This window comes from Squalius cephalus (genome assembly GCF_949319135.1).
Source record: "Squalius cephalus genome assembly, chromosome: 17".
Taxonomy (NCBI): Eukaryota; Metazoa; Chordata; class Actinopteri; order Cypriniformes; family Leuciscidae; genus Squalius; species Squalius cephalus.
Window position 1 is genome coordinate 9,585,901 of NC_137138.1, and position 27,825 is coordinate 9,613,725.

Here is a 27,825-nt window from a genome sequence, read left to right on the forward strand (position 1 = left end):
GAGTAGGAATGAATCACTGAAGGGGCTTTCGAATCTCAATGGTAACCTGTAGAGAATAACTAATTATGTGTGGCATATATAAAAAAAGAATTAAATGCATTAGAAGCAAATAACTCAAAACAAAGCCTTGAACTTAATCTAACTATTATGCATGGAGATTTTCAATATTTTTCAACAATATTAGCAAAGGTTTGTAAAATCTTTGTTTTAAAAAGTTACTGGAACTAAGAAAAGCAGTATGTGTAACTATATATTAGACCTTAATCACCACACAACAGCTGTTACTAGAGATGAACAGTGACCCAGGCCAAGGGAGAAAGGCCGCTTTCAAAACCAACAACAACACTTGACACAAGACTAAAGATAGAACAAGCTCCTCTTAAGAGAAGGAAAAAAGACAAGTGGACATGCCCCTATGAATGAAGCTACATCTGAAAATGCTTTTAGCTTCTGTATATTTTCCACTTCTGAATATCATATTGAGTATAAGAATTTGTATGCTTGTTGGGAAACCAAAGACGTGGTTACGTCTTGCTCCTGGCCCCAATTTTCATGGAATTTTCACTTCCCAGAATGTGGGTAAGTCATTCCTGATCCCACCTCCTCTTTCCTGCTACCTCTTCTTTCATCTGTTTTTCCCATTCTCCAGCCACTTAAAAACTATTCAAACACACTTTGCGAGGTTTTCACCTAACTGCATTCTTTGGGTAACGAAACAATGGCATGTTAATAAAACAGGCCTTAAACGTAAAAATGAATCAGCACTTCATATTCAACTCAACTTTAGACCCTCAGTTGTAATTACCTGTGGATTGCTGCAGGTAGGCGCCTTTCCAAAGCTAATATCCTGTGCATGGATGGGGCTGTGTTCGCCTCCCTGGCTGAAATAGATCTTAAACTTGGGCTGTCGCGAGTTCTGTTCCTTACTAATTTTGAATGTGCAGCCTTGAGCTCTGTTCTCAACAATCTCACTCTCAGTCTCCATTTCTGAGATCGGGGCATGAAGGTTTGGCATGGATCCGAGGCGTGAAGGAGCTCCTCTGAATTGCAACGGTTGTGAAGCGCTCCTCTCAAGACGGATCCGAGGATACCGCACCAAGCGGCTGCCTTTAGAACCTGTAATGCCTAAGTCACTCATGTCAGCTTGAGAAGTAGGGCTCGGGTGCCGTCCTTGGTCCTGCTGAAGCTGGAATACCAGTCTTTGCATGCCAGGACCTCTGTCTGAGCTTTGCAGGACAGACCAACGGCCATTCTGTCCATCCTCGCTGTATGGCATGATCCTAAACTCCTGGGGATCGGAGCCATCTGCAGATCTTCTACGAATACTGAAACCTCCAATGGTAATCCCTTGAGGACTTCCATTCGGTACACCCAAACTAGCATAACCATTTTGTCCATCACATGGCCGGACACAAAAAACTTGCCTCTTAGGTTGGAACGGCTCAGTACCTGGTTGACTTTGTTCCACATTTTGGCAGGATGTGGATTCTACTCTATGGTAAGCTGGAGGTGGAGGTAAGAGCCAACTTTCATCAGGCTCAGTGTAGGCTGGAGCTGGATCCTGAGGGTACCCTGGAGGTGGATCAAAGGGTAATGCATCTTCTTGAGATGCAGTTGAGCGTTGTAGAGATATCTGGACAGACGTGCTCTTGGTCGTCCGTGGTTCAGTTTGACTCTGGAGCTGTGGGATGAACATGGAAGAGCTTCGCTTTAGAGAGGCATCCGAAAAAGCAACTGAACCTGACTCCGGGCTTTCGACAAGTCCTCCGTTTTGTGGCTGTACATGGAACATCATGGCCCCTGCGCCACTATAGCCTCTCTCTTCTCTGTCTTCCACAGTCCCATTCAGCTGCTCAAACTCTGGTGCAGTGTTACTGCGTCCAGATCCAAAATATAACCGAAGCCGGTGAGACATTCTCCTGTCTGCCTTGATCTGTCTCTGTCCAGCTCTTCCTGGATCTGTCTCACCCACCGTTTAGTGTGTCTGATCCCCTTTTGCTCTCCCTCTCTGTCTTGCTCATCCACCCTCTTTCCTTTCTTTCCCTCTCTTTCCCTTACTCACAGACAGAGGCTGCGTTTCGTTTCACAGCTACCAATGAAGCGCTGCCAGGGAGCTTAAAAGTTCAACCCACAAGCTTCAGGGAGAGAGAGACAGAGAGAGAGAGAGAGAGAGAGGGATCTGGAAAGAACGGGAGACGGGGGAAAGAAAAAAAAACATCCCATGTGTCAAACTGTTCGAGCTGTAGTTCGATAGCGACAGTCAGCAGAAATAGCCCAAGTGGCAAGCTGCATTCCAGGCGTGATTGGATAAGGACGCCTGGTGCTCTTACAAGCAAAGGTGAGGGTAGGGTGGCCAAAGTCACATGATCCAGATGGCACCCACCCCCAGTTCCCGGTTAGACCCAAACAGCACTCTCTCAGCTGCTACTGATCTGTCAGAAGGAACTAGACCGCCGGGGGTGGAATGAGAAAGAGAGGGATCACAGCTGACTCAGGAAACACTCTCCACAAGCTCATAATTCTTTGTGCTCATCCCACACACAGGGCACGTTGGGCCAAGCCAAGTTGGGACATGGTGTGACCCATATCTCAAGCTGGTAAAAGAAGAATATATCCATACTCCCAAAAACAATCAAACAACACAAAAACAATGCACATAAAACCTAATAAATAAGTCCTATATTGGTAAGCAGAAGATAGGATTAGAGGTTTACCACTATCATTACAGACATTCTCAGAAATACCCAGGAAAATGTACATTTGCTGAAGAAATACAACATCGTTTTATGTTGGGGCCTCTGTATAGACATTTAATATTTCCCATCAAGCTTCTTAAGGGCTGACATGGCTGAAATGTTCCGTTGCACTAAAAAAAAAAATTTGTTTTAAACCACAACAGTCACTCTCTTTCAACACAGAGACAATGATTCAGGATGCAGCCGATGGACCATTTAATTAGAACTAGAAAAAATCTACAATCATGAACACTCCTAAAAAAAACAAAAAAAAAACAAAGCAATTTACTTTACTTTGTACTTAGTTTAAAAAACATCTTAAATTGTGCGTAATCTGAAAATTATATATATAAAACGTGTTTTACCTTTTCTGGAATTTTTTGAAATATGATCAATCACTGACAGCCATATTTATCATATATAAGCCACAAGCTTGTGTAATTTTTTCTCTTTCTAAAAATCAGTTTGGGGTAAATAATTTTAAGTTTTCGTGCTGGCATTTGCTTTTGCACAACAACCATCATCCATAAAATCTGAATCTATAGATCCGTATCCAGAACCCTCTGCTAATAGATATGCAAATATCATAATGATTTTACCCAGACTGCTGACAGGCTGAATAAGTTGCTAAAGCCGATGTGCAATACCCACATCATGTAGAGAGATGACACTACACTGTCCGTACTCAAACTTGAAGAGACACTGCACAAAGACAGAGCTTTGTCTAAGAAGAAACAGAGGGCAAAGGCACTTTGTGAAAGACTTCATGTATATCACTAATGGAGTGGAATATATTGTAGGTCAACAATTGTATCCATGTAATTCAAATTAGACAATTATTAACAATAATGTAAAATTAACCAATCAACATGTAACATTTAAAAAATTTCTGAAGAGAATGTGAGTTCACCCAAGCAAGCACTCGTCACCACAATTCTAAGGCGTGCTGAGTAGTTTAGTGAAAAGTTACAATGTGGTTGCTAGGGTTTTCTGCATGGTTGCTAGGTGGTTGCTTAGCAAAAAAGCCAACCTAAAAACCAAAACAGTCTATGATATTCTGAAGTCTTTGGGAATTTTTTGGGGGAATTTTTTTCACTTGTTTTTATGGTCCACTATCCAGAAATCACAAGTCTGATAGCTTAATGCTGAAGTAAACACCAAACAACTTTAGAGTGTGTTTGTGCAGCAACACCAGACCGTCATAAACCATGAAGTCAGTGCAGCATCTTATTGGATGGAGTGACCGAGACAGACTCCTACTGAAAGAAAGGCCTTGATTGTGAATGTGTGGGCGCTCTCTAAAGGAGGTATTGTTTTGGAGGGCACACATGCCTTGCAGTGGCTGAGCTGTGAACAAAGAACGGAGACATCATGGCGTAAGAATTAGTTTCACAGCACCAAGCATTCTGGGAATTACAACAGAGGGCTTCTACAGTGCTACCTACACATATAATGACTTTCTACTTAGTTTTTAAGAAATGGTCTTTATATTACCTGAGACATTACATAACCCTTAATAGCAAACATTTGGCTGAATGATGGGAAACGGGCGTTTTTTGATCTGGCATGTTTTCAAGAAGCACATTCGCTCACCCACACGACTCAGGGATGGTTATGTGTCTCCATGACAGCGGTTTTTGGAATGAAGAAAAATGTAAATCTACAAAATTTGCTATCAATTGTTGTGAACAACCCATCGATCTACATCTTAACTATAAAAAGAAGCCATTATCTCAACTGTCTTCCTCGGATCACAGTAAAATATGCACCAATCGGTACTAGAACTTGGGAACCAACATGCTGTGAGTTAATTACAGCTAGCTGTCAAACAGTTTGAGGATACAAAATGCTTTGTACAAAAGAAAGTGGAATAACAGAGTTGCTCTTACTGAAAAATAAAGCAAGAGACAGTCAGACAAGCAGAAACTGGGAAACCAGCAAAGAAACACAACGTTACTGATGGGAAGACACAGGGAAGAAAATAAAGAGATAACAGAGCGATGGAAATAGACAGAGAGAATGTACGTGAGAAAGCGTGAAAATCATTAAATCGGTGTTCAGTCAGTGGGACACCATCCATGTTCTCCCTCAGACATATAAGGAAGACGCTCAGATTCTGCTCAGCTCTGCATTGAAACTCGGCCAAAACTCATCACACAGGGGAGACAACAACCATTTCCCTGTGGACTGCAACAACTCATGCGCACACACACAACACATCCATCATAGAGTTAGCACAGAGAACAATCCCACTGTCCAGTCACAAACCAAATGCTATATTTAGTAACATTAGCTGTACTTCAGATCCAGAGCTATAAAATGCACTCAGTGGTTCTCAACTGGTTTTGCTTCAGCCTCAGATTCTACACTGGACGTCATTAAAGTACCAAAATGGTATATGTTAGAAAATTAACCAAAATGTGTATACATAAAAAAAATAAAAAATAAAAAAATGGGGGAAGAAACACTTCTTTCTTTTCAAAGATAATAAGCCTTATTATTTGCTTTTAGCATATTTCCCTTGTTGTTCCCAACCTTTTTGTGACCCATTTGTAGGTTGAAACTCACCAGTTGAGAACTACTGGTTTGAAAGATGCAGTTGCACTGTAAACAGCTCAAACTGCCTAAAATATATTTCTATTGAAACTTGCATGTCATGTATTTAAATAAATTTGTTATTACACGTTTGTAATGATGAAGTTGCAATTTAGTACATTTAAAAGATATTAACCCTTTGACACGTACAATCACACTGGTGTGATTAGAACAATCAGTGCATCATACAGACTATACAACGTGTTTATTTACATCAGATACACATTGTGTAGGTATTAGGCAACTATAATATTTATTCTATTCTTCTCCCACTTAACCGGCCACTTACTTTAATGTATTTCGGGAGAAGTGGATGAATCAATGTGCTGTAAATGCGACAGATACGATTCTCCGAATTATTTACAATATTTTTAAAATGTACTTTAAATCTACCTGTACATGACTGTAATTTGCTAAACATTACCAATTACGGTAACACTTTAGTATGGGGAACACATATTCACTATTAACTACGACTTTTGTCTCCTAATTTAATTAATAGTTAGTAAGGTAGGTGTTGTAGTACTTAAGTTTAGCTATTGGGTAGGATTAAAGCCCGGGACACACCAAACCAACCCCAAAGAACTAGCGTTGACGAAAGCTGACTGTGTTGTTCCCTTGCGTCGCCTGCGTGGGGGGAAAAAGCTGCACTTGAACACACCGAGAGAAATACAGGCGACTGTCAGCTAGAATGCGCGTTCTGGCCTGCGTGTAAATGAGACAACTGTCTATTTCAGCAGATATATTCATCTATATTCGTCATTCAAAAAGGGAAACCTGATGCTGCCGGCTGCAGATACACAAACCATAAACAAAGCACAGCGTGCTTACCGTTTTGAATATCAATCCTGCTAAACACTTTCTTTATTCCACTCCACTCCACTCATGTTAATATTGAAATATTCGCCAAAGAACACTCAGGTAAGATGACGTAACATTAGAACAGCCTTTTATCTGTACCGTTTTGACTTTGCTCGCTGTTTTGCTATTATTCACGTGCACTGACTCGTTCACTAAGCTGAACAGCCAATCAGAGTTCCCTCTTTCACCGACGGCCCGAAAAAACAGACAGTGTCAGACTAGAGCCAACGGTGTGGCTTAAGGGATGTAGAATAAGGTCATGCAGAATAAGGCATTAATATGTGCTTTATAAGTACTAATAAACAGCCAATATCCTAGTAATATGCATGCCAATAAGCAACTAGTTAAAGGCGAGAACTGAACCCTAAAATAAAGTGTTACCACAATTACTATAGACCAAATTTTGAGAGATTTAAATTCAGACAATAAAACAGTCTTCACAATTCTTCACAATATGAAAAACTCTCTTTGTGACAAACTGGGAGCAAAAATGTTCCTAGAGAAAAACTGGTCAATCAGATTTGTAAAAATGAACTCTAAACTGGTTCTGTTTCCACATCATCAGCCCATTTGAAATAAAAATGGTTTGTACTGTAGGTAACTGCATACCAAGCAAAGCAACTGAGCATCGTTGCTATGGGGACACTAATGAATGGTTTAGCACTGACATTAGTTACATAACAATGAAATTTCTTTCATTGTTACGCAATTAATACATCATTTAATAATGTATCTATCTTTCAGTGCAGGTCAAACAACTAAAGCAGTCATTTTTTAGACCGTTTTAATTATTCTTTTGGAGATACATTTGAGAGGTGCAAGCTATTTTCAGACTAAATTTTGTTATGAGGAGAAAAAGTGAGAACTGGAGCACCGGAGAACACACAAGCTTTATTCCAAACCCCAGAGAGCTGCCTACTTAGACTGCATAACATGTCAAATTAAGGCATCACATGTGCTCTCAGCTCTCAAAGGGTAAGCTTCTTCAGTCATTAAAAGCTAAGGCAGCACTGTATCATTCACTGAAAAGTCAATAGAAATGTTAATTATAAATACAGTTATATTACATTCAATATGAAAAGATAGAGTTAAATATTGCTTGATTTAATTTTCTATTTTAACTATTTGTGTCATGTAATTTAAAAATATTGTGTTGTGAGTTGCTGCCTAAAGCGTACAATTTCGATGTTCTATGACGATTTTAGTACACTAGCTAGATAAGCGAGTGTTTTCTATTTTCAAAACTTGCATGGGAGATTGTGGGATAGAAAACATAGAGGAGCAAACAGTGAGAGTGTCCAAAAGTTAAGAAATGCTCAACTTTAAAAACTTTATGAAAAAAAGCCACTCGGCAGCCAATCACAGTGAAGTGAAGGCAATGACATCTGTCATCATAAGCATTTCAAAATCTGAGTTTCTGGTGAATGTTGTCCTGAAATCACATTGCTAGACATCAGATTTAAATGTGCATGCATTCATTGTGGAAAGGCTGTGGCTCAATAATCAAAAATTGTCAACTGTGCAGTCAGGAATATAGAAATTAACTAAAGCAATTTACTAGATTTTGGAGCAGAGCTAGAGAGTAGTAAAAGAAAACACCAATAGGTCACAATATGTCACACATTTAAGAGAAGGAGGGATCATCATGCCATTAGTATCTATTAAATGTAACACAATAGGACCAGTAATGTCATATGCCTGCTACAATTCTGACTGACATGTACTGTCAGGTGGAGGTGGTTCTTACCAGGCGGTTTTCATCAAACACCTCAAAAAGAAGCCGGTGGTTTTGTGGGCAGACCTGCAGACATGACAGAAGAGAGAACACAAAGTTATAAAAATGTTTTTGAGCAACATTGTCAAAGAAATTCAATTAATAAACCAAAAATACAATAGCTAGTAAAAAAAAATAAAAAAACACTTCTCAGTCACATGCAAGCCACCTAACCATACAAAGCAGGCATTTGCTATGTAGATATAAAACCATTTTGTTGGGGGCATTATCATTGGCTTAGAATAGCACCTATAAATCACGTCCGTGTGAATGGACTTCTAAACGAAGCAGCTCTGCAGAGACGGAACACAATCTTTCACTAGATTGTTTTACGTACGAGCAACATTTCCGCCCATTGACGTCACACAAAATTATGTGCTGCTTCTAATAATAGGTTATTACAATTGTAGAGGTGCCGAAAGGTGAGGTATAATAACAGATGTGCATTCCGAGATATATTACAAAGCGCTGATTTCTTGATAGCACTGGACAGAGTCAAGATTTAATAAAGAAAACAAAATTGCAGATAAAAATTTTAGCAGGGTGCCTTCCAGTACAAAACCCAGCAGGTGAATTTATGAGTTAGAAGAGCCATGTTTGGCTTATAAACATTCTGATAACCAAAAAAAATGAAATAAAAAGCAACTTACTCTGAAATAGAATTCCTCATTCCATTTGGGATTGAGAGTCTGAAAAAGAACCAAATATGTTAATTTATGCGTTTCAACAGTTTCGGTGATTAAAATTTTTTTTCTCTAACCTTTCAAAACACTAATGAACAATTAATTAAACAGGTAATTTTATTAACTATAACATGTTTTCCACAATTACCAATTTGCAAAAAATCCTGATTATGTTGGAGAATGTGGAGTGGATCATTTCATCCAGTTATTTTAACAACAGTGATTAGCATGCCATTACCTTGATGAGATTTACAACACAAAGGAAATTTAGAGCAGGAGACTCTTGGCTAATATTTACTATACTTGAATAAAATATTTTATGGTAGCTTACAGAGAAAGACAAATAGAAGGCGGGAAAGAGGGGGAGGGGGGTGCTGAAATTCAGACAGAGAGAGTGCACCGGCCCTTGACTGGTATCGATCCTTTTAAGTGGAAGAAGAACTTAATCATTAAGTCAACATGGCAGATTGATTGACAGTTTAATTTAAATGCCCTAAGATGAGTACCTTAATTGACTTAACATAGAATAGAGACAACAGAATGCTTCTTTTTCAAATTAGTTTTACAGTGTTCAGTTTTTAACAATCCAAATCCTACTTAGATGTCGAATCTCAGATTTTCAATGTGGTCTCAAACTTAAAATAAGACGCTAATTAAAATGACATTCGGATAAGAAATTAATGATTGGCGGGTCATAAACGAACAAATACGTGTAAACTGATATGATTCGCACACACAAGCATGCAGGATGCTGTAAATACGTCTGCTTTATTGGTCTGTGAACCATGTGTTAAAGCTTGTGAAAATACTTTGGGTTATTAAAGCGTAGAAATACACCCAGGTGTAAATTATACAGGAAGAACAAAGTGATGAAGCTCTGGCCGATACAGCTAAAAAAAAAAAAAAAAAAACATTTTTTTCAGCCTTTTAATAACTGCTCTTACATGTTTAAATGTTTCTCTCTTACAAACTTTTTATTACATGCATCAATATAACAGCACACAGTAAACACTAATATTTACCTACATTTATTACTTCTAAGTTAAACATTTTTCATCCAAGGACATTTGAGTGATGATAGACCAAATCATTGAATTAGAGTTTTGAATTGATTCACTGAAACAAACAGTTTGAACTGATTCACAGAATTTCATTGTCAGCTAAATAAACCCACCAACTCTGATTCATTATCTTACTGTATGTCTTTGCTCATCTCTTTTATTGTAAAAGTCAGCAAGTCATAGTGGTGAACTGAAATCCTCTCTCCTGGACTAAATCACTTATGGCAGCCAGGGCATTCTCTCTCCTCAGATTTGATTCTTCCTGACATGCCCACTGTGTCTAACAGTCAACTGCTTGCCTGGTTTTTATCCTACTTGGTAATACAACCAAATCAAGTCAACTGGAGGGTCATTTTCTACACATCAAATACTCAACTACTGTTCCCACAACTACTAGTTCCTCAGGGCTCTGTATTCAGGCCGATGGCGTTATCTGTGGCTCCGTTATCAAACCACATGGTTTCTCTTAGCAGTGTTATGCCAACGACACTCCGTTCTAGATCCTATAATCTCCCTCCATTTCCACTTTCTTCATAGTCTGCATCTCTCACGTTCCAGAATAGATAACCAATCATCACCTTAAGCTTAACCTAGACAAGGCTGACTTCCTCTTCCTCTTGGCCAAACAGCCTCTAGTCAATCCATCTCCATGTCTATTGAAGGTTATGCAGTTGTCACCTCCCGACTAACAGACTAATCTTGTCATAGCCTGCAACTCAAATTCACTCTAATCTATCTTTGTCTAAAAGTTTTCAATAGGTAATTGCCTATTGTAAACCTAGTTTTGTAGTTAAAAACAGTTTAAATGGCATCACACCTACTATGATTATGTAAACTCAAATTAAATAATAAACTAAATTAGGAAAAAATAATGGTTTTCAATTAATAATGAGCAAGCTTCATTAACCTCTATTTTACATACAGTATATTTAAATGTCAATTTTTTATTTTTTTTCTGCCACATTTTAGAATTGTTTTAATCCTGAATTTGTATCATATGTTATCATCTAAGGTCCTCGTTTTTCCCCAAAAAAAATTATGTTTGTAATTGGCAATTTTTGCTATTTATAATGACACTCAAAACTGCCTGCTTTGTTTTTATTACATTTCCATAAAAATGCACGAGTGCAATATCTTCCTGACACTTTTAATTGTAATACGTCTAATTGCATTCGTGATAAATTAAGACTAAACGTCTCATATAGGCCTACAGTAAAAGATATATACGTAGATATTTCATAATACACTTTTAAATGAAATCTGGTCACAAACATACATCTTTGTTCAATGAGACAAGATACTGTGCTGTTTTGTGCCACAGACCATTGAGTTCCCAGACTAGTTCATCAAAGCAGGATGCTTAAAGCATCAGTCAACACTGAGACCCGAGGATTGAGGAGGCTTATGTTCCACACAGCGGTGCATTGTCAGCTATTAATAACCTGAAAAGTCTGCAGTCACAGCACAGGAGACTTCAGAGTAAGGACTTTCTGATTACTGACTTAATGGAACTGAATGGACCCAAATGCTGACTGACTTGCCAAGTCGATTTAACGCCTGCCTGAGACCAAACTCTTAGTTTCATTCAGTGGTCTAAAAGAAACCTGTCAAGAATATGTCTAAGAAATATTTCACCCAAAAATCTAAAGAAATAGGCTAAATTAGATTTTGCTTAAGAAAAATCAAGCCTATTTTTTGAATTGTGACATTATTTTAATGACATTTTCAATAAATAAATGACAATTAATAAACACATTTTTTTCTCCCAGTTCTCATATCATCATCATATTGGTAACACTTAACAATAAGTAATAAATAATAAATAAGTTAAAGTACTTATCTTTATACTTATCTAAAGTATCTTTGTCAACATAAAATACAACTGCTCACTGTTAGTTCTTGTTAAAGCAGGTTAAATTAATAATAAAATAATATTAATAGATACAACTTTTGATTTTAATAATGTATTAGTATATGTTGACGTTTACTAAGTAAGATTAACACATGCTTTAGAGGTATTTTTAGTTCTTGTTAACTAATGTTAACAAATGGAACCTTATTGTGAAGTGTTTAAGCACCATGTCAGAATCTCTAAAATATTTTTTCTAAAGAACAATATTCATAAAAAACTATCTTATTCTGCCCTTAAAAAACACATTTTTAAGCATTATCTGTTAGTCAACCAAATGCACTCCACAGCCTATAAGACATTTGCATCAAAACAAAGCATGCAGTTTGCTTTAAAGAGGTCTGTGAATGTTACACCAAGGCTCATTTCAATTGCTAATTTCTGGTGACGTTATCATAAAGGACTTCTCTGGGCATTGTTGTTTATTTCCTTGTGTGTGCATTCCAAGGACAAACAGATAAATAGGGAAGTATGAAAATTAGTACTCCATTAACGTCACTACATACACAAATAAAGCACTCTGTGACAGCGAATGTCATGAAACCTGTCAATAACATGACTGGGTTATAATGTACCTCACTATCAAAAGAAAGATATAAGATAATTATGTTTTACATAAAGAAAATTAAGCTTATTTTAAAAGTATAAAGACTGATATTGTTTCCATGACATTTTCTTGCTTTTTCTTCCCCAGTTCACAGTATAATAATGCAAATATAAAGTTCTCTCATTTTGAGTAGTTTGCATACATTCACATGGTCCTGAATTCTTAAAATGATACTGTTGTATCATATTATTCAAGGCCTGATAAAACTACGAAAGCTCATGCAAGTACTGGCACCGGTCTATGGAAGTACTCCTCCTAGTGGCTTTAACATCTTGAACAATCACTTGTTTATCTCCTCACTTTCAGTTCTTTCAGTCATCCTAAAATCTCTCAGAAACATTCAACTAAAACCTAAATGTCACAGCTGCTGAGTGCAACTGAAACTCACCTTTTTGATGGTTTTCGTTTGTACTAAGCCAAGCTCTCGGTTTTCATCAGCGACATATAGGGAGAGTTTGACATACGGATCGCTAAAGAGGAAAAAGGAAAAGAGACAAAAACACATAAGACCTTAAGACAACAACAATTTAGAAAATGAAAAAAGTTTATACAATCAAAAACTAGGAAAGATTAACATTTACTAAACAGTGGATTTATATTTTTACAAGACTGATAGATCACTTTTTTTCCTCATCTTTTACTATGAAACTTTCCTTTGGCTGGTCAGGCATTTAAATAATGAAGAAATAAATCATTTTTTGGCATTGGGAAAATAATTCCCAAGGAGATAAGCTACTAGCTTAAGATCCCAGCGTTTAATTCTTACACAAATACACACATAATTTGTTATGTAACAGTATTGTGTGGAATATATTTACATTTGCTGCGCTGTACTCTTAAGTACCATAAAAACTTACTGCAGTACAATTTAATCAGTTTATGTACCCACCCAACCTAGATAACAATGTGAAGCTATAAGTAGAAAATATTGTATTTTTGTACAAACATTAATGGAAAGATATTTGCACTGATTTGGCAGATTTTTGAGAATAGTATCTGCATTTCCACATCCAACTCAGCTAACACTCATAAGTCTGGGTGAGGTGAAGTTGGAAAAGTGGTCAGGAAACCGGAGGGAGACAAAGAACGGAAGCCATAAAAAAATTAAGGATTAGCACAGCAAAACTCATTATCTTACCAAACAGGAACAATTAAACGCACAATGAGGGACTGAATCAAACAATAGGTCAGATGCATGTTAAGCCCCTATCCCATATGGAAAAGCTGTATAAGAACCTTACAAGACGAGTATGCTTGATAGTAGTACTTTTGAACATATTTTGCAATAAAGCAAGTTCTATACTGTAAAATGTGTTATTTTTATAGCATGAAACTTAACGTAAATACAGGATTGTGCAAATATCATTAAGCTATTATGAGAAAAATTTATGTAGGGGACAATTGTGTTTTCACTGTACGTTTAAAGGAAAACACACATTCGAATTATTCATTTATTACTACATACTAATGAGCCAAAACATTATGACCACTCACAGTTGAAGCGAAAAATGTTGATACATTTCCTAACAAGGTCACATGTCAAGTTCTGAGTAGATTAGATGATTAGTGATCAATTAGTTATTGTAGTCGATGTGTTGAATCAAGCACAAATGGACAGGAATAAAGATCTGAGCGACTTTGACAAGAGCCAAACTGATATGGCCAGACGACTCTGTCAGAGTATCTCTGAAACGGCAAGGCTTGTGTGTTGCTCCTGGTCAGCAGAGGTGAGAATTTACCAACCGTGGTCAGAGGAGGGACAAACCACAAACCGGCGACAGGTGGTCTAATGTTACACAAGTCTCACAAAATTTTAATGATGGTTATGGGAGGATCGGACCAATCAGAGTTCCTATGAGGACCCCTGTCCACCGTCAAAAGCAGCTACAATGGGCATGCGAACGTCAGAACTGGACCTTGGAGCAGTGGAAGAAGGTCGCCTGGTCCAATGAGTCACGTTTTCTTTGGTATGCCTGGGGAAGTGATGAAATCAGAATGCACTGTGGGACGGCAACAAACTGGTGGAGGGAGTGTGCCGCAATCTTCTGTCCAATCAAACCCTGGGTCCGGCCTTTCATGTGGACACGTGCCACCTACCTAAACATGGATGCAGACCAGGTACACCCCTTCATGAAAATGGTGTTTCCTGGTGGAAGTGACTTCTTTCAGCAGGATAATGCACACAGCACACATTGTTCAGGAATGGTTTGAGGAACATGATGAAGAGTTCAAGGTGTTGCTCTGGCCTCCAAATTTCCCAGATCTCAATCCAATTGAGTATCTATAGGATGTGCTGGACCAACAAGTTTGATCCACAAGCGGCTCCTCCTCGCAACCTACAGGATTTGAAGGATCTGCTGCTAAAGTCTTGGTGCCAGAAACCACAGGACACCGTCAAGGTCTTGTAGAGTCCATGCCTCAGCAGGTCAGCGCTGTTTCAGCAGAAGTATCAACAGCATATTAGGCAGGCGGTCATAATGTTTTGTCTCATCGGTGTATATAAAACGTATACACTTTTCAAAACGTATAGAATTGGTTACGTACTTCCCATATGGAATTTTACACCTGACACCTGAAAGAGATTACATCGACTTTAAATACAAGGAGACATGAAAACTTTTACATGACAACAAACACAAAGTTCGAGGGAAAATGTCATCATAGTCATCTTTTTAAGAACTCAATGGAATTTTCCTGAATTTACTGGAAAAAAAAACACTTAAAATAGAAAACCAAAAACAGAAAGTGTTGTACAAAAACAGCAGGCCGTGTGACTAGGAACTGCTGATTTGACTGAATCCCAGGTGGCTTACTCTCTCCGTAAGGGTCTAGTGGGTGTTTTCATGCTGGTTTATTAAACTAGCAGACACCTTTCCCCCACATCGACTAAGCATAGTCTCACGTTTTAAAAATAACAAAATCTATGCAGTTTTTGCATGTGCTAGGGGAAAAAATAAAACGCAAAACCTGTTTTTAAGTATGGTCTAATCCCAATTTCCAAACCCGAACTGGCATTACCAATTATATTATATAATTTGGAAACAATCTTATGATGTCATAGCATCCCAATACTGACATGTTAGCTTATTTAATTCTTAAAAAGGTGTACTTTAAAATCGCCAGCAAGTATCTAATTAGTCATTTCAGTAATTAGTATAAGTATGTAGATTGGGTTTCAGCCTGAAAGTCACTGCTACAAGCTCAGCATTTTCATTCATTGGCTTCTGGGACTGTTATTTAGCTTCCTTTCCTTTTCTTTAGACCATTGTGCAGCTGAAAACAGTCTTCTCTGGTTTTTAATTGCAGTGTCTGGATTCCCCGTCGCCTCTAATTGTATGTTTATATAAGGATTTGGCTTTCTTGATTAGGATAAAACAATACTTTGAGACTGGACATTCTTGCCTTTGTCAACAAATTACTCATTTCGAACACAGATGGATGAATTTCACTTCCAGGCGCGGATTTTAAAAAAAAAGTGATGAGTTATAGGTTTATGTGTAGATGTAAAAGTAAAGTGTATAAATATAAAAACGTGTATAACAAATGACAAAAATGCCTAAATCATTCTGAGAATAGCCTGTAGACAAAGGCAAGAGTCGGAAAAAATCTGTTTGCTTTGGAATTTCTTCTCTTGGCCAGCACTAGAGAAACCCCAGATGCCCAAATCACTGTCCCATTTTCCCGTGTTAAAGGCCACGGAGCCGCTCAGGTGTCATAAGAACACTAACAGTGCACACCGTTACCATAGAGATGGGCGACTTTGTCATGGGGGACTTGGTTCAGTACTTGACTCTGTGCAAAAAGCAGAAATGAGAAGGGAACCAAGGGAAATACAAAACAAGTCTCGACTCTGAGACAGAGGACACTCTCAACTGACTGATCTCAACTGATTCAAGTAAAGTAAACTAAAGGTGACCAGGATTATTGACTGTGTGTGCAAAAAACTGCATTTTCAAGGTTGATAGCAATCTGCGGTCAAATGACAACACAAGGTTTACGAACTATACAGCTAAATGTAAAATGGCTCGCTAATAAATAGATAAAACTAAAATTAAACTAAAATTACTGAAACAAATATATGGATGAAAGAATCCCAAACCAAAAAAACACTGTATGCTGTGTATTTATCACAAAATCTGACCTTTTCAAAACAAGAAATTCTTGACTTTTCTGTATATCTTTAAGCCAAAACAAATTAAAGCAGCATGCGTTACAGTATATCAAGTTTAAATCTGAAAGAGACCAGATGTCACACTTTTTCCTTTTCTTTTTTTCTTTAATAAAAGATCAGCTTTTGCAAAGTATGTGGCATCTCTGGCTATTCTCACACTGTCAGTCCAAATTAGATTATTTGTGTATCCGATTGGAACCTGATCTAAGGGTGTTTTCAGACCAGTGGATTGTTTCCTTTGTTCCGAAACGGGCTTTATTTGTTTCAGTGTTGCATTTTCTTCTTGGTTCAGTTCACTTTTTACAAGGCAACATTTCAAAGCGTACCAAAATGTGTTTGAGCAAGTCACATGCGAGTAAAACATCCTCTTAATTGGTCAAATTTCACCTGTTTACGTTCCTCTGTCAATCCATCTTGATGGATGACGCAGAACATTTTCGCTCCGCAGGCTTATTATGACTTCTGCAGTCTCAAAATTATTCAACCCCTTCATGGCAAGCATCTTTAGTACTTAGTAGAACACCCTTTTGCTGTTATGACCAGCTGCAAACAAGATGTATAACCAGACACCAGCTTCTGGCAACGTTTCTGAGGAATCTTAGCCCATTCCTCAAAACAATGGCCTCCAGTTCAGTAATATTCTTGGATTTGTGTGCTGCAACCACCTTCTTCAAATCCCACCAGAGATTTTCTATGGGGTTTAAGTCAGGTGACTGATGGCCACTGTAGAATCTTCCAGGACTACTTCTGCGACCAGCCTTGGTGGAATTTGAGGTATGCTTGGGGATCATTGTCCTGTTGAAAGGTCCAATGATGCCCAAGCTTCAGCTTCCTCACTGATGGCATGCCGTTCTCTCCTAGGATTTCCTGATATTTCAATGAATCCATCTTGCCTTCCACACGCAGCACAGAGAAAGAGATGCTCTTTGGTTTTCAATCACAAAATCTCACATAATCAGACACTACTGCTCTTTATAGAACACATTCCCCATTATGAATTATGATGGCACTTGGTCCATTGGTCCATTGGGTTGGATTGCTTTCTCACCTCAACCGAACCACCCCAGAGTTCATTTTCAATGGGCGAGACCACCTCATTCAGGCGATCTCAGAGTAATTGTTTTGGTGCGGATCCGAGCACGATTGCAGTGTACAAAATGCCTATGAGAAATGCAACAGGGTCCGAAGCAAAAGTTCCAAACGAGCCAGGTGCGAAAATGCCCTAAAATTATTGACTGTCCACATTGTGTATTGGAACTGTTCAGATCCAATTTGTGTGTTCCATACCACACTTTCATTTTCAAGAATATCTGCATTGGTTTCTATGGCAATGTTGTTGCGTTGGTAATAATAATAATAATAATAATTAATAATTCGTTACATTTATATAGCGCTTTTCTAGGTACTCGAAGCACTTTACATGGAAGGGGGGAATCTCCTCAACCACCACCAATGTGCAGCATCCACCTGGATGATGCAACGGCAGCCATATTGCGCTAGAACGCCCACCACACACCAGCTTACTGGTGGAGAGGAGACAGTGATGAAGCCAATCAGTATATAGGGATGATTAGGAGGCCATGATGAACAGAGGACAAGGGGAAAATTTGGCCAGGATACCGGTGTTACACCCCTACTCTTTTTCTAAGGACATCCTGGGATTTTTAATGACCACAGAGAGTCAGGACCTCGGTTTAACATCTCATCAGAAGGACGGTGCTATCTGACAGTACAGTATCCCCATCGCTACACTGGGGTGTTAGGACCCACACAGACCACAGGGTGACCGCCCCCTGCTGGCCTCACTAACACCTCTTCCAGCAGCAACCTGGTTTTCTCAGGAGGTCTCCCATCCAGGTACTAACCAGGCTCAACCCTGCTTAGCTTCAGTGAGCAACCAGTCTTGGGCTACAGGGTGATATGGCTGCTGGCAAATGGCTGTAGGTAGACGGCAAAAACAACCGCCTCAACATGGAGAGTTTGCAATACAGATGTTTTCCTATTTATGACATGCAGAAAAAAACAGATTTGGACTAACAGTCTGAACGTAGCCTCTGAGCGGCCGATGCCAGCATAGTCAAAGACTTCCAGAAATTAAGTGCAGATGTTAGATATGGCTTTAAATTAATTTCGCTATTCAGTATATGAATGATTCGTCAAAAGAGGTAGCAAATGAGAGAGACGTTCTGTTCGGAGTCAGATTTTGTTCTATCAAACCCTCCTCACTTTTTCCGTTGAGACATCTGTGATGGTGCCTTGTGGCGTCTTGTTTGCTCAGCTGCACATCTTTTGCTTTAATTAGCACAGATGTAGCATCATCCTCATGAACCAAACACGTCAGACTCAGAAACACTCATGCCGTTAAGCAATCTGTCCATAGAGGAAATACCCATAATGCGTATTAGAATGTCTAATATCTACGACCAGTAGGAACTTGGGATACACAAACACTCACGCTGACACATAGACATGCACACACATGCACACACTCTAGGACTCTGTGATTGGAGCAGACAGGTCTGATAAAACCTACAGTAGATCAGCACAGTTAGAACATAAGGAGCTGTGACGTCTACACCACAGGAGCAAGTGTGAGACAGAAAGAAACCGATAGAGCAAAATGAGAAATACAAACCATTTTACACATCAATTTCTTTCCTCATTCAAACCAAAAACTGGCATTTGTAGAACATTTTCTGTATAGTATTACATTAAATACAAATTTACTACTCTTACATTTGTATAATTTAATCATAGTGTTAACTGTCTGAAGCTTTCAGGATATTTTCAACAAATCTTTTGATGACAACAGATGATAATTTGAGGAGACGGACCACTCGTAGAAAAAAACTGTAGAAATCTTAATGCTCAATATGACAAAGGAAGTTACATCTTTCAGTTAAAAGAACTAGTTGCCTTTTTGATAGAGGCATGGCCTGTTTTAATTAATCTAGAATGAATATGCAAGGGATAATACATGGCTATCTGTGCATTAAATGATTTTAATGCACGACGTGGAGGCCTCCGTGAAGCGCATTCAAATCTTTAATGCACAGCTAGCCATGGATTATCCCGCTTATATTATGGTCATTTGACAGCAATGAAACTTAAAGCTGTTGTTGATGTTTGCAGCACAATATTTGACTGGAAGGATAACATTAAACATCTTCTTGCGTTGGATCAGACATAGAGATACGGTTTAAAATTACATATTTATTTGAATGAATGAATTTTAGAGTTTCTTTCAATTAATTATCGAGAGAGAGAGAGAGAGAGAGAGAGAGAGAGAGAGAGAGAGAGAGAGAGAGAGAGAGAGAGAGAGAGAGAGAGAGAGAGAGAGAGAGAGAGAGAGAGAGAGAGAGAGAGAGAGAGAGAGATATTATGTGATATGTGATAATTAGCCAAGGTTAAAGCTAAGTAGGTAGTGCAGTTTCGTAGAGGCTAGCAATAGCAAGCTAGCTTTGAAAGCGTAAGATCTTTAAGCATTAAAAACTTCTTTTATTAATTACTAGATGTGAGACGTGAAAAGATTTTCAACCAGTATAACAAAAAGTGTTTATGAAAAGCATTGCCTACCCTAGCTTTAAAGGTGCTGTATGTAATTTTTTTGTTTACTGTACTAAAGCATAAAAATACCACATTATGTTTGCAGATATTTAGGAAACACACCAAGTTCACCAAGGTTTCTCTGAAAAAGAATGCTACAGCCAGTTATTCTACTTTGAAATGTGCGTTCCGTGTCAGAATGTCTGTTTGTGTTTTGGTCTGCATGATCCCACCCACTGCCAGTTTACACAATAGTATTTTCGATACCCCAGGTTGCCAGGTTTCCCCAGCGCACTGCAGACATGGAAGCCATCAAACGAACTGGGTTAGTGATCACAGATTCTATCCGACCCAAAAAGTCTCGGGATCCATCTAAAAAGCTCTATGACCAGAGGCATATTAAAACGCAGATAATTTAACTCTTGGTCGCCTTCCATTGTCAACTGTGGTTGTTCCTGTTGCGTGTCCTCAATCTAGCAACACGCATGAGTGTCGAGTCTGAGGATGAGGGGGCATGCAACAACTCTCTCCAATATTTTTCATTTTGGTATAATAATACAGTATCCATTTTAACCACTATCTGTCAATATTACATACTACACCTTTAACGTTTGTAAGAGCCCTCTCTTTCACATCCTCTGGGACAGTAAACACCCACTATATCTTGGATATTATAACATTTATTTTTTGCAACACTGGTATGAGAGTGAGATTTGGTAAACTAGCAGCACAATTGTATTCAACTTTTATAGTAATCAGAAATGTTTTCTTAAGCATCAAATCAGCATTGATCAGCAACAGAAATGTCACAAAACATTTGAACAGTAGTGTATACTACAAACAATACAGCTAAATGTTGTAAACGCCATTTCTTGGCTATTTTAGTTTCATAGTAGCAACTACACTGAATCTCAAACATACAACACTGCTCCTCACAAATAAAAACCTAATAAAATATTGTGGCACTTTGTCTTAAAATAGATGAAGTGACTGACTGCGAGGGGAAAAAAGGAAGGAAATACGTTGGTCTGTGAAGCAGCAAAAATAAATAAATCTATTATGCAACATAGTGGACAACTGCAGATAAGGGTGTATTTATCTAAGTGGCATAGACTTAGAGCCAATGTGTCATTACACATTACAGAGAGCCAAGCACCAAACACCTCCACTTTTAAGTTGAAGTTCAACTCTTAGAGATTTGTGACTAGGTGACAATTGTTAAGCCTTCTAAGAATTTAAATGTTTGGTATCAAAGGTTAAACCTGCACTGAACCTAATACAAGAAAAGTAACCAAAAAAAACCCGGCAAATTTTCGAAGACATTTTAGCAATGTTTAAAGCAAATTTTATTTTAAAACAAAATGTATTAGGCTCTGCAAATGTATTAAAATTTTATGGCACAATATAACCATAACTTTACAAATGTCCAAAGTCAGGTCTTGTAGGCTGCAAGCTGTAAATGTGAGTGTTATAATTTTCTGCCCTAAGCTCACGTTATTCATTAGCTAAGTGATAGAGTTTGATAAACGATAAACATGGACAAATTACATAGGCATTTCAGGGGCCATAAATGTAAACAGTTATAGGTGATGATAGCCTAATAAATGCATGAAGGTCCTATGTTTTTTGTAGTTTATATTTTGTTTTGTTTTACAACATTTTGTATTATATTACAAAATGCATAGTACTTATTGTAATACAACATTTCGGCAGTTTCGTTTCAAACTTTGTATCATAAAAAAAAAAAAAAATCTTCTTTTAGATACTGTACCCGAAGTACATCAATCACCATTTACTTAATTTGTATCTTTGTTTACCGTTTCTTTTTCAATTTCTTGTATTAATAATAATTTTTTTTTTTGATTATGCTATGGTATGGAATAGGAATCATGGTTTTAACTGCCATAAGTTCAGTAAAGTTATAAACCCTAATGCAAAGTTGGCAGGAAATGCTGTGAATGGCCTATAAAATGATTCTATTCTATCTATGGAATTTCTATCTATTCTAATGCCCATCTGACATCAAACACAGTACATACAAGATTCAAAAAGTTAACTGTTGAGTTCAGAAATCACATTGTCAGTAATTAATGCACTCTCTGACCTCTGACTTTAGGACCTGAGAACTTTAAAGTCAAATAAATAGAACTTGCAACATTGCAAAAATGAGATCAACCAAGCATTTTCCCTTTGTGCTCCTTTCCTGGCAAACAGATCATTTGTTTGGATAAGTCTATTGTCTAATTCAAGAGAAAGCCTCACAGAGTGCAGCTCAGTTGGTCTGCCACATGAATGAAGGAGAAAATACAGACTAACACATTCATACACACACACACACTTAGACGGTTCCAACATTTGCATTTGCTAATGAATGCGTGAAAAAGACTTAACAGGTGCACCGTTTCTCCGGACACCTCCTTTAGTTCTTCCTTACCTTGCACCAATGATGTCCTTCTTCGCCAGATCAATGCCAGCAATGACCTTGACACGAAGAATACGAGATTCGTTCTGCAAAACATGACACACAGAAAAAGACCATCATGAATAAATCAATACCTCTAGTATGAGTCTGGAAGCAAGAAAAAAAAACGGCCCCATGGCCTAAATTTAAGACGGGATAAGAGTGTCCTAATTTCACCTCACTTCTCGTCCAGGACAGGACAAAAAAAAAAAAGAGCATCTTAAAGAAATTAGGAGGAAGTTGCTGCCAAAAAAGCTTTTGTGTTTATTGATAGACACGGAAACGAATCTGTTTTAATGATACATCGTCCGTGAGAAATAAAACCCTCTGGGAGCTTTAAACATTTTATTGTCTTATGACTGAATAAAGTGGTCTAAACTTCACAGCTTGGCCTTCGAAATCTCTCCAGCAGTAGATCCGATGCGACCACCATTTCACGACTCCCACTCTGCATAAGTGCATCCTGCCTCCAACATCACTTCGGCCTGCATTCAATAGCTATTCATGCTGCTCACAATTACACAACGAGCATCTTATTCGCCCTCTCGCTTTTGAAGCTCACCAGCCCAGAAAAGACACACTGTAAGGGGGTAAGAAAGGCCCTCTTCTCCTCCTTTACCCACTTCTGCTCTTTACATGACTGAAATTCTTTCTATTTGTCTGACGATCTGCATTATCACAAGACATGCATCATTCGTGCAGCCGAAGCAAACAACCATGTGACAAGCTTGTATTTATTCTGCCTGTCATATATGACCTAATTATTACAGCACGAATACAGTATGGATGAGATTGGAGAAGCCTTTATATTCTGACAGGTACGGGCGTTACCGGCCTCCCATCGGGTGGCCCAGACTGAGGCAGCTGTGCTTTTATTAATCAAATGCAAACAAAGACTAGATTTATCTGTGGAGAACCACTACTTGGTATCAAGAAAATTCCATTCGTAAACCATGGTTAAAAGTTTTTTTTAGGACAGAACAAATATTTTGGTTTGCAATTAAATCAAACCAGTTTTTACAAGTATTAAATCTCCAGGACATTAAGACCAGTTGCATATAAAGGCAATCAAAGCTCTTCTTTTTTCTTCTTCTTCTTCCACAAGCACACTCCCTAATCCAGGTCTATATTGTACAGTATTCATCCTCACCCTAACCACACTGCCAGAACTTGTTGCATTACGACACAGACTCACGACACGCCTTTATCAAATAAACTTGCCAAGAAAAAACAGCACTAGCCTTCAACTCCGATCAGGCTTATGAAATACCAATAACAGTTCAGATCTCAAGTTTAGAACAAGGATGACAACAAATCTGGACAACAGAAATGTCAAAACAGGTTTTCCAATCAACATAAATGTATTTACACAGGAATCACAATGGATGACCCAAGCTTTCGGACAAGCAAACAATTTGAAAGAAAAGTAATCAATTTTATATTTCAAAGCAATCATAAATAATTCGGTCACACTTTAGATTAGGGCCGGTCGAATTCTCACTATTAACTAGCTATTAACAACGACTTTTGCCTCAGTAAACTCCTAATTACTGCTTATTAATAGTTAGTAAGGTACATGTAGTTGTTAAGTTTAGGTATTGGGTAGGATTAAGGGATGTTGAATATGTTCATGCAGAATGAGGCATTAATATGTGCTTTAAAAAGCTAATATCCTAGTAATATGCATGCTAATAAGCAACTAGTTAAAAGAGAGAATTGGACCCTAAACTAAAGTGTTACCACTAATTTGGTAAGCATCTAGCATGAAAGGATTGCAAATGTGTGTTTTCCTTTTACATGCATTGATCACAAACACATCTTCAGAGCATTGCCTCGATTGACAATTGAATCATAACTGACCGAAAACCTTGTCCTCCGAGACCACTCAAACTCTCAAGCTCTCGGATAAAATTCAAAGCGGCAGGTCAGAGTTGGAACATTCATTTTCTGCTCGTAATTATGATTATTTCCTTGCCTGTCCCTTAATCCTCTAAATGAGGTTAAAAGATCAGAAGATACTGAACACCAAGCGAGACACGAAGTTACTATCATGCCTTCCATTCTTACCTGATCCATTCAATCACCTATACACTCTAAAAACTTGAGATGAATTGATAGGGCAGGGATGATGGCTGGGTTTGTCCACTAGTGGAAATGACAACTCATCGGGCTGCTGTAGAGGTGTCCACTAGTGGAAATGACAACTCATCGGGCTGCTGTAGAGGGACTAGAAGAGGATGCGAGGAACAGCTAAAAAGCCAATAATATCTATGGAAAAGGGATGCTACTGTTCAATGCTGTTATCGTGTCAAAAAACAGCAAAAAGCTAATATGTAACATTGTATGTCTTTATCATCACTTTTGATAAATGTAATGCATCCTTGCTGATTTTTGTGCATGCAAAGCGAGGAAATCACGTTTCACTTGCACTTGTTCCAAATGTGAAAACATTAACCAGGTAAGCAAGCACTTAAATTAAAATTAGCATTAGCAATACCACTTTTGGTCATTAAGATGACAACATGAGTCCTCCTGGAGTAACGTGACCTTAAATGTCTTGCTCAAGACGAAGGTGGTTGATGAAGATTTGAGGCTACAATCTTTTGGTTCCCAGCTCAGATGTTTCACCATCAAGTTACGTCAGCTACAACAAACTCCATAAATATGTTGACTGGAAACATTAGCAAAGGAGGACCCATGCGATCAAAATAAAGTGGTGTTTACTACGTCAACAAAACTTTACCGGCTCAATATGTCAAGTCTATAAATAAGGACGAATGGCTTTGCCACAACCATAGTTTACATGCCTGACTGATATAATAATTAAGTCACAGGGCTGCAGCTGATTTTATTTCACACTGATGTAAGACGGCAGGAAAGTATTACTCAGGCTGTGGCTGTCAAGCCGGATAATTAGGATTAAGATTCCACGAGCCTCTTAGAGAGCTGAAGCTTCGACTAGTTTCCTGTGCACACCCAACGATTAGTTCAATGACAGGTTTGGTATTTCCAAGTAATATATCACCGGGTCTCAACTGGGAAACCTTGGTCTGCTGGGGGTCAATGGGAGAACTGCAATTCAATATTGTCTTAAATGTCACTTAAACAACAGCACAACACATTAGCAGTTCCCTAGAGGAAGCCATAAAATGTTGACGGTTCACAGTCAAATCACTGCCTTTACTTTAATACATGGTTCTAAGCATAGGCCAAGTCATAGAACAAAGTTAGAGTCGGTCTGTTTGATAGATTATGTATCATATAAGAGTAAGGCAGAAAAGAGCCAGACTTTATACATCGATACAGGTAAGATTTGGTTCTCTGAGGCCATCCTTAAAAATATCTTGGTTTGCCGTAACAGCAAAAAAAAAAAAAAAAAAGGTCGGTTGGTCGGTCTATATTTTTTTTTTCGAGAGTCGATGTAAAAAAAAAAATGTACAATTTTGGTCAAATTTGCATATCGGGACTTCACTGACAGTTTTCCAGAACTTCGTGCTATATATATATATATTAAATAACAATTAGAAAACCTGTATAAACTGAACACCAAAGAATAATATTATAGCGGTAATATTATAGGCCTATTCATGTAACGGGAGCGCTGCCAATAACGCACCTAAGCTGTCAGAATTGGGAAAAGTGATGATTATTAGTATGTCAAATATATCAAGGAGACATTTCAATTGTTTATTAATAAACAAGTGTTTTCTGTGTCAAAGATGAAGTTGACGATGCTGACGCGATCTTCGCAGTAGCCTATAGTGAACGCGCCAGAGAGAAATGCACATTTCATTACATAAGCAGAGAGCAGTCTGTTTTCTTTCGTTTTGAATTGTTTTGTTTAAAAGTGTACATTTCATGCTTTTTTTATATATAGGCCTATATATATATGTCTCAGGTCTGTGAGGCAAGTAGCTTATACGCTGAGTTTCGGTTCATTTAAGAGACCAGCTCCAGTTCACGCGCCGGCGACTCCGTGTCCTGATTATATTGCCTTATTTAGCCTACCTCCTATTTATTAAATACATGAAAATGGTTGATGAAACATTGATCAAAATTAAGATACAATTAATACAAAACGAAATTCAGTTTAAAGACAGACTTTCTACAAAAACAAACTTAATGAAGTGGTTAAAATCATGTCTGCCTACTCCATTTGTCTTCCGATATTTTCGGGATCATCTTATCTTATTCATGCTATTCACTTTTCATATAATCAACATGAAATTTAAAAAATAAATATTATTTTATTTAAACATGAATATGAAACTAAATCGTTTTTTAATGACTGTGGGCTACAACACAGGCCTATTAGACAGTAGCCTACAGAGAAATTTACTGTCGGAGCGTTGCCGGTGAGCATGTGGGGGGAGAGATACAATTTTCGATCAATCATCGAATTTTATTTTGCTTGATATGCCCATTCTTAATATTTGGTGTTTTAAATGCCTGTTTGAGATCTCTGTGAAGTTTTAATTGCCGCTTTCAGAGCGGTCACGTCCGTAACATTGTTTCTTCCTCATAAATGCGAACACGAAAAATAAAATAAAATGAATAGGCTATAAATTATGTTCTGTGGAGAGCCAATCCCTCTTCATCCGGTGGGTATAATAGCCTACTTTTGGTTTGCGCAGTGTAATTCATAGAATTAGCCTACTAAAACATATTTTTCGTGGATCTGAGTGTCGCGATTTCACTTTCATTTCGCATAGGCCTACAGCCTACACAGCCCTTATAATCATAGATGACGCCACGGGTTTTTATTTAAAAGAAAGAGCGTAGCCTACGTTTGTAGCCTATATGTAGGCCTATTTATTCACAATAAAATATAATTAATATCATTTTATTGCATTTGTATTAGTTGTTTGAAGAGTAAAAAAAAAATCGGTCGGTCTTAACGCAAGTTTACAATCGGCAAGTCGGTCGGACTAAAAGGGAAAAAAAAAAAATAATTGGGTCGGACCTAAATTGACTGGGTCGGTCGGGTTACGGCAAACAAGAATATTTTTAAGGATGGCCTGAAGCAGAACTAATAAAACAGAAGCTATTGTAAGGAATATACTCAACTGGTTCATGAGTTAATGTTTAATGTTTTTGTAAGAATTCTGTTGTGCTGTCGGCGCCAATAGCTTCGTGAGCAGCGCCGACATATAGCGCAGTTGTGCTTCGGGCGTCCCGAGTTCGAGTCCCGGCTCGTGGACCTTTCCCGATCCCGTCCCCCTCTCTCTCTCCAACTTCGCTTCCTGTCAACTAACTGTCCTATCATAATAAAAGGCAAAAATGCCAAAAATGAATCTTAAAAAAAAAAAAAAAAAGATTTCTCTTGTGCTCACCAAGGCTGCATTTATTTTATCAAGAAATACAGTAATATTGTAAATTTTAGTGATGATTCTATTTGAATATATTTAAAAATGTAATTTAT

General features: G+C 38.0%; 1 protein-coding gene across 22 annotated transcripts in view; it reads right to left on the reverse strand.

Moving 5' to 3' along the window:
* nedd4l (NEDD4 like E3 ubiquitin protein ligase) overlaps positions 1-27,825 on the reverse strand; it is an 83,797-nt gene that overhangs the window by 48,584 nt on the left and 7,388 nt on the right. For 10 of the 22 annotated variants that reach the window (XM_079898525.1, XM_079898524.1, XM_079898520.1 and 7 more), the window contains exons 2-5: positions 22,377-22,450; positions 12,614-12,695; positions 8,616-8,654; positions 7,939-7,992 (exon numbers count right to left, since the gene is read on the reverse strand). In XM_079898525.1, the coding sequence (XP_079754651.1) occupies positions 7,939-7,992; positions 8,616-8,654; positions 12,614-12,695; positions 22,377-22,450 (249 nt within the window). Of the gene's footprint in view, positions 1-805; positions 2,250-7,938; positions 7,993-8,615; positions 8,655-12,613; positions 12,696-22,376; positions 22,451-27,825 lie in introns of those variants that run through there. The other 12 variants (XM_079898514.1, XM_079898533.1, XM_079898531.1 and 9 more) reach the window with 4 other exon arrangements.